Source organism: Lithobates pipiens, unplaced genomic scaffold, assembly GCF_037356315.1.
Source record: "Lithobates pipiens isolate NorthernLeopardFrog02 unplaced genomic scaffold, aLitPip1_a1.2 Scaffold_27, whole genome shotgun sequence".
NCBI classification, from domain to species: Eukaryota; Metazoa; Chordata; class Amphibia; order Anura; family Ranidae; genus Lithobates; species Lithobates pipiens.
In genome coordinates this window covers 18766689-18776688 of record NW_027507788.1, presented here as the reverse complement: position 1 = coordinate 18776688, position 10000 = coordinate 18766689, and the positions used below count along the sequence as shown (strand labels likewise).

The 10000-nt window shown below is 45.5% G+C and overlaps 1 protein-coding gene across 2 annotated transcripts in view; it reads right to left on the bottom strand.

Moving 5' to 3' along the window:
* The window catches only part of LOC143933611 (upstream stimulatory factor 2-like), a 42744-nt gene that overhangs the window by 2425 nt on the left and 30319 nt on the right, over nucleotides 1-10000 (bottom strand). For both annotated transcript variants that reach the window (XM_077456559.1, XM_077456560.1), the window contains 5 exons: nucleotides 8372-8415; nucleotides 6489-6604; nucleotides 6074-6193; nucleotides 3539-3692; nucleotides 1804-1891 (listed from right to left, as the gene is read on the bottom strand). In XM_077456559.1, coding sequence (XP_077312685.1) covers nucleotides 1804-1891; nucleotides 3539-3692; nucleotides 6074-6193; nucleotides 6489-6604; nucleotides 8372-8415 — 522 coding nt within the window. The remainder of the gene's footprint in view (nucleotides 1-1803; nucleotides 1892-3538; nucleotides 3693-6073; nucleotides 6194-6488; nucleotides 6605-8371; nucleotides 8416-10000) is intronic.

Here is a 10000-nt window from a genome sequence, read left to right as displayed (position 1 = left end):
GAGGGGAAAAAAATGGTGGGTGTTGCAATTTGTTATGTCACACAGTATTTGCGCAGCCATTTTTCAAACGCAATTTGTTTGGAAAAAAAAATACACTGTAAGGAAATTTTATTGCACACAAACACTATATAAACTACCTATTTTGTTATTAAAATATAAAAAGATAGTTACTCTGAGTAAAAAGATACCCAACATGTCACGCTTTAAAACTGCGCTCTCCCATGGAACGGTGACAAGCTATGGTACCTAAAAAATCTCCATTAGTGACGCTTTAAGGGCTGGTTCACACTATTGCGAGGCGAGAACCCTGCGAATCAACTGCAGGTTCCTATGTCGCACCCGACACGCACAGCAGTTCACACTGCCATATACGAACTGCTGGGGAGTGTCATTATATGTTAACGACATCCCTCATTTCAGCTCGCATATCGCACTGTGAACTGACAGATCGGACATGAATCGGATCGCATATGTGTGAACACACATGCGATCCGAACAGAAAAAAAGGTTCCTGTGCGTGTTTGCACTGAATGCGGTGCGATATCAGCCATACTATCTGTACATTGCATGTAATGTGAACAGCAGTGTGCTGCGAATTTCATGCGATGTCTGGCATCACAATAGTGTGAACCGGCCCTAAAGGCCTTTACAGGTTACCAAATTTAGAGTTACACAGGCGGCCTGGTGCTATAAATGTTTGCTCTCACACCAACGGTCGTGGCGATACCTCACATGTGTGGTGAGATCACCGCTTACATATATGTGTGTGGGACTTGTGTGTTTTGCGTGTACACCCAAGCACGGGGGGGAAGAGCGCTTTCAATTTTTTAAATCTTATTTTACTTTTTAACTTTTTTTTTTTTTTTATTTGTTCATTTTAAACGGTCTCTTTAATCCTTTATTTTTTTTATACAACTTTATTGACAGATTTGACCCCAAATCTCTCCTCTGGGCTCCAATGCAGCCAGACAAATTGGTCTAATCAGATGCTTTCCTGGCCGCTAATGGCTAGGTAAACAAAGAGCCGAAATCCTTGTCGCTTCTGGTTTCCAAGGTCACAGAGAGGGAACGTGATCAGTTCCTTTCTCTCTCTCTGCGTGTGTAGTGCTGCCGTTACATCGCTCCCATGCTCCGCGATCAGACAGCAAAGCCCAGGAAAGGCGGCGGTGGGAGGAGCAGCTTGCAGAAGTGGTTGAATGGTTGTTCAGCCACTCAAATCACTTCTGGTAAAGAAGGAATCGCCAGCTGATCATATCAGGATGATGCCTGCAGGTGGCACCACTTCAAATCAGAGGACGTCATATGATGCCATATGGACGGGAAGTGGTTAAAAATTACTTATGGGCAGAGGTGTGGACAGCACAGAAACAAGAGCGAAAACAAATTAACCAATTACCCACTGCCTGTGTAAAGAATAGTTTTCCTCAACTTCCTCAGGTAAGCAGGAGTCCCTAGGGCAGTGATGGCGAACCTTGGCACCCCAGATGTTTTGGAACTACATTTCCCATGATGCTCAACTACACTGCAGAGTGCATGAGCATCATGAGAAATGTAGTTCCAAAACATCTGGGGTGCCAAGGTTCGCCATCACTGACCTAGGGCTTTACAATAAGTGCCAAGAAGGCCTCAGGCTGGGCACCAGGGCTGAAGGTGTAAAAAAACAAACAAAAAAAAAAAAAACAGCACAACTGGTAGACATATCGCCACAAACAGTGTTGGCCATGGGGGAGCTGAACCCGCCAGAAATTAAGTAGTTATATTGTACAGGAAGATATCAGAGCTTAAACAGTTACTGGTACGTACGGAGAGTAGGGATGAGTGCGCGGCGCTATAGTCCTCTGTGTTCCAGCGGGAATCACATCTTGAGGGGTCATCATGACGTAAAATTGCCCTAAAAGGTAGACATAAAATTGTTATTTGGTTGCCATCAAACCAGCTGCTGACAAGGTCTGTGCTTGCAATCACACTGGAAAAAATAAATAAAAAAATAAACAAAAATAATAAAAAAGGTCCAGCTCACTTCTAGTCTATTCACATTGTTGTCAATCAAGCCCCGATTAAAGGGGGCACTTGGATCTCTTAAATGTGTTTTGGATTGTACCCCTGACTTTTAATGGAATAAAGTTGTATCTGGAACTCTTAGCAGTGGTGTGGCGCTTCAGTTTTAATTTTTGTTACACAAAATCGTCAGAGCACTCTGATTTTGGATTGAATAACACAGTATCGAGGACGTGCTGTAAATCAGAAATTCAAGTGGATGTAAAGTGAAACTATAGGAAACGCCTGTTGGCATCACTTACACATTGCCTAAGCATGCCCTGTAGTTTAGGTTTTTAAAAAGTAGCTTCAACCTTGTTTTCCTTTCAGTGGTCACGTGACCGCTTGGTCTCTTCTCCTCCCCAACTAATTTGGAGGCGCTGCTTTGTAGACGTCTGTTTTGACAGGGATCCTCCCTAAGGAAACCGCTGTCAATCTGCAGCTAAGGGCAGGCCAGGGGGGGCATGGCTGCCTGTAAAAATCACAGGCAGACTTTTATAGTGTACAGAACGCCGTACATCGGTATGGAGTCCTGTACACTCACAGAAGAAGAGCTGCACAGCACAATGTGAAACCAGCTGTTCTGATCCAGGAAAATAAGGCCTCTGGCAGGATCACTAGGTAAATAATGTATAAAGGAGGAGGAGGAAATAAAGGCTCTTCAAGAACATTTAGAATTCTTATATGGCAATATTATATATATTTGTGTGTTTAGAGCACGTAAGCATTTCTAATGCCCCTTAGGAAGGTTCTGATGGGATCCCTTTGCACAGAGCATCCCATCCCCTCTGGCCTGCTAAGCCAGGGATATGCAATTAGTGGACCTCCAGCTGTTGCAGAACTACAAGTCCCATGAGGCATAGCGAGACTCTGACAGCCATAAGCATGACACCCAGAGGCAGAGGCATGATGGGACTTGTAGTTTTGCAACAGCTGGAGGTCCACTAATTGCATATCCCTGTGCTAGGGTCAGTTAGAGGAAACCTCACTTCATCTTTGATCCTTCATTTTATATCATGCAGCAGTGACCCAGATAGGGAAATCTCACTGCTGATGTACAAAAGAATTAGAAAAAGGGCAGCAGGTGACTCAGTCCAACTCTGTCCTATATGTACAATATCAGTTTCGGGCAGTATAGCCCAAGAAATGTTGAAAAGAAAAAAAAAAAGATAATGTTTCCCATGCTGTAAGAAAACCAAAGCGTCACTTAAATGCACAAGAAAGATTAAAGCTAAACTCTGGGCAGCAAAAAAAAGGTTCTCATGCAGTGGGGCTGTGCCCAGGGAGAGGGATCAGGAGTGGCAGGGACTGGTCTTGTGCATGGAGGAGTATATCTCCTAGATAAAAAAAAAAAAAAAAAAAAGAAGGACAGTTAACCCTTGAAGTGCAGGCACAGCCCCACACAGCGAGGGTAAAACTTTATTTGCCCAGAGCTGGGCTTTAAATTCATGTTTAAATTCCAATTGGAGAGCAGAAGATCTGACAAATAGGTTCCCCTTACCTCCAGCCTGGGCCAGTTGTTGGTCAGTTGTCTGTACAGATACTGCAGTGGTGTCGCCCACGTTGGAAGCCGGGAAGTACGCAAACCGCGTCTCCCCACTGACCGCATCTGTTGAAGGACTTCCGCCATTACTGAAAGGGTTCTGGATGACGGCCTGTGACAGGCAGAGATAAAATATTATATGTTAACTTCCTGCAAACTATTCGATATAGAGCCCTAAATAAATACAAGTTTGTAAAACAAAGCATATGGGATGCCTTTAAAGAATAACTCTGCAAAGTTTTTTTCCACAAGGCAGGGGGAAGAATATCCTTACCCGTTCCCCTGCACTTCAGTCTCTGTCCCATAATATTGATTTATCTGAACGCTCCACCTCCATACAAGCTAAAGCATAGCTAAACCCCAAACCAAAAATGTAATATATTGCAGATGACCAGTCCTTCAATGTGGTGGTTACATTAGTTTCCTTTTTTTCAGGCGTTTATTCTCCTCATTTTCACATGGTAATAGTCCAAATAACACATTTGCTGTCATGTAGTGCCTAGACTCACTTAATACACTGTATGCATTGGGGAAAGCCACAGTTGTCACATAAGCTGGACTTCAGACATGATTTTCTCTCGTCATCTACATGACGGAGGGATTAATAATTTTCAGAAGATATACAACATTGTTTGTGCCTTTAATTCAGCTTACAGGAAAAAGACAGAAACACTGCATTTCTGGCAAGATCAACTGGTATTTTGTAGTTGCAAAAAACATGTTCCTAACCTGAAAAGTAAAAACAAATGCAGCCACCCCATCTGAGCAGCGATAGGCGATTGTGGTTGAACTAGAAGGACTTGTGTCTTTTTTGAACCTGACTATGTAACTATGTAGGCTGCTATATAGAATATTTGCGTAGCAAAAAAACTCTAGAAGGAAAGCAGTGGAGGAGAAAAGGGATGGAAAAAAACAAGGTCTTTTTCTTGAGTCTGCACAAGCAGCTGTGCGTCCTTAGGCCCCTTTCACACTAACGTCCCGTTCAGGCCCGCCTGTCAGTTTTTCAGGCGGACCTGAACGGGTGCTCCATAGAGCTCTATGGAGCGTCGGATGTCAGCGGTGACATGTCCGCTGACATCCGACCCGCTCCGATCCGAAAAAGTGTAACGGAGGAAAAAGCAATTTTTCCATCAGTCTGCGGATCGGATGACGACGGGCACTGCGGTCCGTCGTCATCCGATCTCCCATAGGGGAGAGCGGCGCTGTGACAGGTCCGTCCCTGCACAGTGTGCAGAGACGGACCTGTCATCTTCCTGCTCAGCGGGGATCGGCGGAGTGATCCCCGCTGAGCAAACGGATATCCACGGGGCGGATCAGAACTGATCCGCCCCGTGTGAAAGGACCCTTAGGGTTATTTAGTAAAAAGACGGGCACTCTTTAAAGCGGACCTCCGCCCTGACGTGGAAGTTCCACTCATCTGATCCCTCCCCCCCGCCTCCGGTGCCACAATCGGCACCTTTCAGGGGGGAGGGGGGTGCAGATACCTGGATAATCCAGGTATCTGCACCCACTTCCGGGACAAGATCGCCGCAGATGCCCCGCCCCCCCCATTGTGTTCTGGGAAACACACAGTTCCCAGGACACCGCGGGGACCAGTAGAGACGCGCAGCGCGACTCGCGCATGCGCAATAGGGAACCGGGCAGTGAAGCCGCAATGCTTCACTTCCCGATTCCCTGACAGAGGATGGCGGTGGGGGCAGCAGAGACGAACGATTGCTCGTCATCTGCCGCCGACATCGCTGGACCCTGGGACAGGTAAGTGTCAATTTATTAAAAGTCAGCAGCTGCAAAATTTGTAGCTGCTGGCTTTTAATATATATATATTTTTTTTTAAAAGGTGCAGTTCCTCTTTAAGGCTCAAAGTAAAATAGTAAACAGTTTTTTTTATTTTTACCTTCAGGTAAGCTTATAACAAATACCCAGTATTATCATCACTGAGTCTATGGGGCTGCTCTATGAAAAGCAGGCAGATCATGGTTGATGGGAGGAACTGGCAAGGTGCTGTACACACGATTCCGGAAAACATCCCAGCACCCTGCCCCAGTACTCCTCTTCAAAGCCTTCAGCCCTAGTGCAAGCATTGAGATGGCTCTTTAGATGAGTTATGCAAATATCAAAATGCCTCGATAGGTGAATGCCAGTCTGGAGGATTTGCATACAACACCCACACGCGATGCTGAGCCTCTATGAATGAAAGAGCTGAAATGCAAAAGAACAAAAGACATAGGCCAGGGACAGTAAGACTAGAGGGGAAAGGGCTACATTAAACTGGATGTCCTCCAGCCAAGAGTTGAGGCGGGATCTAGCTGACTTGCTGCAAATTTCCAATGAACACCGTGCGAAGGTCACAGTGAGCAGTAAAATCAGAGAAAGCTGTTTCAGCACAAAAAAAAAAAAAAATAGGAGCTGCTACAAATGCGCAAGACTACGGGGAAATCTGGAGATTAGTAGAGGTTGTGTACACACCGCTATCACTGCATGTGCGACTCTCACCTGTGCCACAGCTTGTGGGGCGCCAGCAAAGGCTGCAGTAGAAACCACACTCACTGCTCCAGTCGTATCACCCTGACCATCCAGCTGACCATCTGTCACCTGGACTACTCTGTATGTCACCTGGAGAAGACAAGAAAATGCACCATAAATCAAAAGATAACAGCAAGAGCTGAACAGAAGAACGATATACTGTACAGCCACAATCACAAACTGCCAATCTAGAACTTCATTTAGTCCTTACATTCCTATAAAAGCTTCAGACCTCTGTGCTGGAGGCACCAAATTGCTACGGGTAAGTAATTGGTGACCAACACAACTGGCTGGTAGGTGAGGGCCACCTCACAACTTGAAAACCACTAGCAGAACAAGTGATGTGGACCTCCATTTTTTTGTAATGGTAGCGGAATCTACATACCTGACCTCCATTGTTTTCTGTGCGGAACTGATACTGAATGTTGTGGTCTGCGAAGGCTGCTTGTTGGACAGTAGCAATGGCCACCGCGGTATGCTCATCGGCACTCGTCTCATCACCTATAGACAAAGAACATGCTGTGTGTTATTCATAAAATGACTGCCTACATGTATGCCTGGATAGCTACCCAATTCCTGTACCAAGACACCCGAGTAATTCTGCATCAGCTTCCCAATCCCTCAGAGTGTTTATGATGCCAATAAATAGCAGCCAATGGGGAGGGATCAGTTTAGATTAGTCTCTTTCAACCAAGGTTCTGTGGAAACCTGTGGCCCTCCAGCTACTCCAAAACTACAAGTCCCATGAGGCATTGCAAGGCTGACAGTTACAAGCATAACTCGCAAAGGCATGATGGGACTTGTAGTTCCGCAAAACAGCTGGAGGGCCAAAGGTTGAGCACCCATGCTCCAGAGATTGCTGGGGGTTCCTTGAACAATAAGGAATTTTTTACTTTCAAAGGCATAAGCACGGGCACCAATGATCTTTTAAGCTATCTGTAGAGTGGGACATTCTTCCCAATGTCCACCTATGTAAGGAGGGCATTCATCTCACTGACTACCCATGTAAGGAACATTCTTCCCACTGACCACCAATGCAAGGGACATTCTTCCCACTGACCACCAATGTAAGGAACATTCTTCCCACTGACCACCAATGTAAGGGGCATTCTTCCCACTGGCCACCAATGTAAGGGGCATTCTTCCCACCGGCCACCAATGTAAGGGGCATTCTTCCCACCGGCCACCAATGTAAGGGGCATTCTTCCCACCGGCCACCAATGTAAGGAACATTCTTCCCACCGACCACCAATGTAAGGGGCATTCTTCCCACCGACCACCAATGTAAGGGGCATTCTTCCCACCGACCACCAATGTAAGGGGCATTCTTCCCACCGACCACCAATGTAAGGGGCATTCTTCCCACCGACCACCAATGTAAGGGGCATTCTTCCCACCGACCACCAATGTAAGGGGCATTCTTCCCACCGACCACCAATGTAAGGGGCATTCTTCCCACCGACCACCAATGTAAGGGGCATTCTTCCCACCGACCACCAATGTAAGGGGCATTCTTCCCACCGACCACCAATGTAAGGGGCATTCTTCCCACCGACCACCAATGTAAGGGGCATTCTTCCCACCGACCACCAATGTAAGGGGCATTCTTCCCACCGACCACCAATGTAAGGGGCATTCTTCCCACCGACCACCAATGTAAGGGGCATTCTTCCCACCGACCACCAATGTAAGGGGCATTCTTCCCACCGACCACCAATGTAAGGGACATTCTTCCCACCGACCACCAATGTAAGGGACATTCTTCCCACTGATCAATGTAAGGAATATTCTTCCCACTGACCAACGTAAGCGACATTCTTCCCATTGGTCACCAATGTAAGGAGCCATTCTTCCCATTGGTCACCAAGCTTAAGACCTAAAACATATTTCAAGGATTTCTTCTTGTTAAAATAAATAAATGAGAAGGGTTGCTCTAGAGATTCATTAGCACAGACCTGTGTTCACCAGCATTACTGACTACTCATGTACATGAATGCAGCTGCTAATAACAGTCACACCAGCAGTCCATATAACTGCACATGCATTTTAGCCAGCTACAAATCAACATAAAATTATAAAGTGAGCGACCCACAGCTGCTGCAGAACGGCTCACATAACAAAGCTCTGGCTGTTGGCTTGTCTTGGGGGGGGAGAATAATAAGCAGCCGGATTATATCTTCTCTGTGTAATTAAGTTATACTTATTTTTGTCATCAACCAGGAAAGTATGTTCCATAAGCAAACTGTATGTAATCCCTCAAAGACTTACCGTCATGTAACTCTACAACTTCATCTGTGTCCTGTTTATCATGACTGCAAAATAAAAAGAAGAAGAAATGATGGGATTTAATACATCGATCTGCACATAAAGACTGTCACCAATGTGCTTTAGTGGTTTCTAAGTGGGAAGGTCTTTTACATTTTATGACTTTCTGAAAAAAAATAAAAATCCTTTTGGCAGCCTCATTGGGAAGCCCAATCCCAACGGATAAGAGCAAAGTCTACGGGCTCACGTGCAACGGCCGGAATATGCAGAGCAGCTTCAGACGATGCTGCGGAGGACCGGTCAGTTATAAAAAAAGAAAAAGAAAAGAATATAATGCCAATCTGTCTTAATTTCTATGAATGTGGTTGTTGTCAGGTTCTGATTTCTAGAACCTTTTTTAACTGTGGGTTTATTTTTACTCTATTTATTCTATGATGACAGACTTGCCCTTTTATTAATTTTTTTTTTTTTAAAGTGGCTGTAAAGTATAATTTATTTTATTTTATTTTTATAAACAAACATGTTATACTTACCTGCTATGAGCAATAGAATTGCACACAGCGGCCTGAACATCCTCTTTTGGGGTTCCCCCGCCCGCGCCCCAGGTTCCTTCTCCTCCTCTCAGCCCTGGTTCATACTGATGGGATGCGGGAAAAAACAGCAAATACTGCTTTTCCTGCACCGCATTGCAATCGCACAGCATCTATGTAATCTGCTGTGGGTGGGAATGTTATATGAATGACACCGAAAAATTGTTTGCAAAACGCAATGCGATTGTCAGAATCGGATCACATGGGTGCGAACTAGGGCTGGGGAAAAAAAAAAAAAAAAAAGATTTAAAACTTGAATCAAATTGGGAGGTCAAATAGATTCAAAATTTAAGCAAATCAATTTTTTTAGATTTTTTTTTTCACCCCCCACGCCGGTCCTGAGATGCTGTGGGCAGGAGTTTTCAGACGAGACCATGGCTTCGGCCTAGTCCGCGAGGCCGGACGCCACAGCCTTGCCTAAAAACTCCTGCCTGCAGCTCCCCAGGACCCCGGTCCTTAGGAGCTGCGGGCAGGAGTTTTTAGGCGAGGCCGCGGCTTCAGCCTAGTCAGCGAGGCCGGACGCCGCGGACTAGGCCGAAGCTGCGGTCCCCGCCTAAAAACACCTGCCCATAGGTCCTCAGGAACGGCACGATGTCCATAAGAAACAAAACAAAACAAAAAAAAAAACCTCAATTCGAACCGTGAATTTAGTTATTTTTTTAAATCACAGATTTTTTTTTTTTTTTTTAAGAAAGTCGCCCAGCTCTAGTGTGAACACTCCTATGATGCAGGTGCATAAAAATAAATAAAACAGGGGTCATGCAATATTTTGGTACAGATGCGATGCGAGCCATACAAAATGTACGGCTCAAATTGCACCGCACAGACATTGCATGTGATGTGCACAGGAATGCAATGGAATTTCTGTGCCAATCCCATGCAGTGTCCCACAATGCAAAAGTGTGAATCCAGGCTTAGTGTGCCACCAAAAGGAAGCCGCTTCTTACTGTGGCAACACCGGCAGTCTCAATCCTGAATCACGCTTCCTGAGTCCATAGACACAGACAGTGTGCCTTGGCCCCACCTTCATCGTCACAGGGGT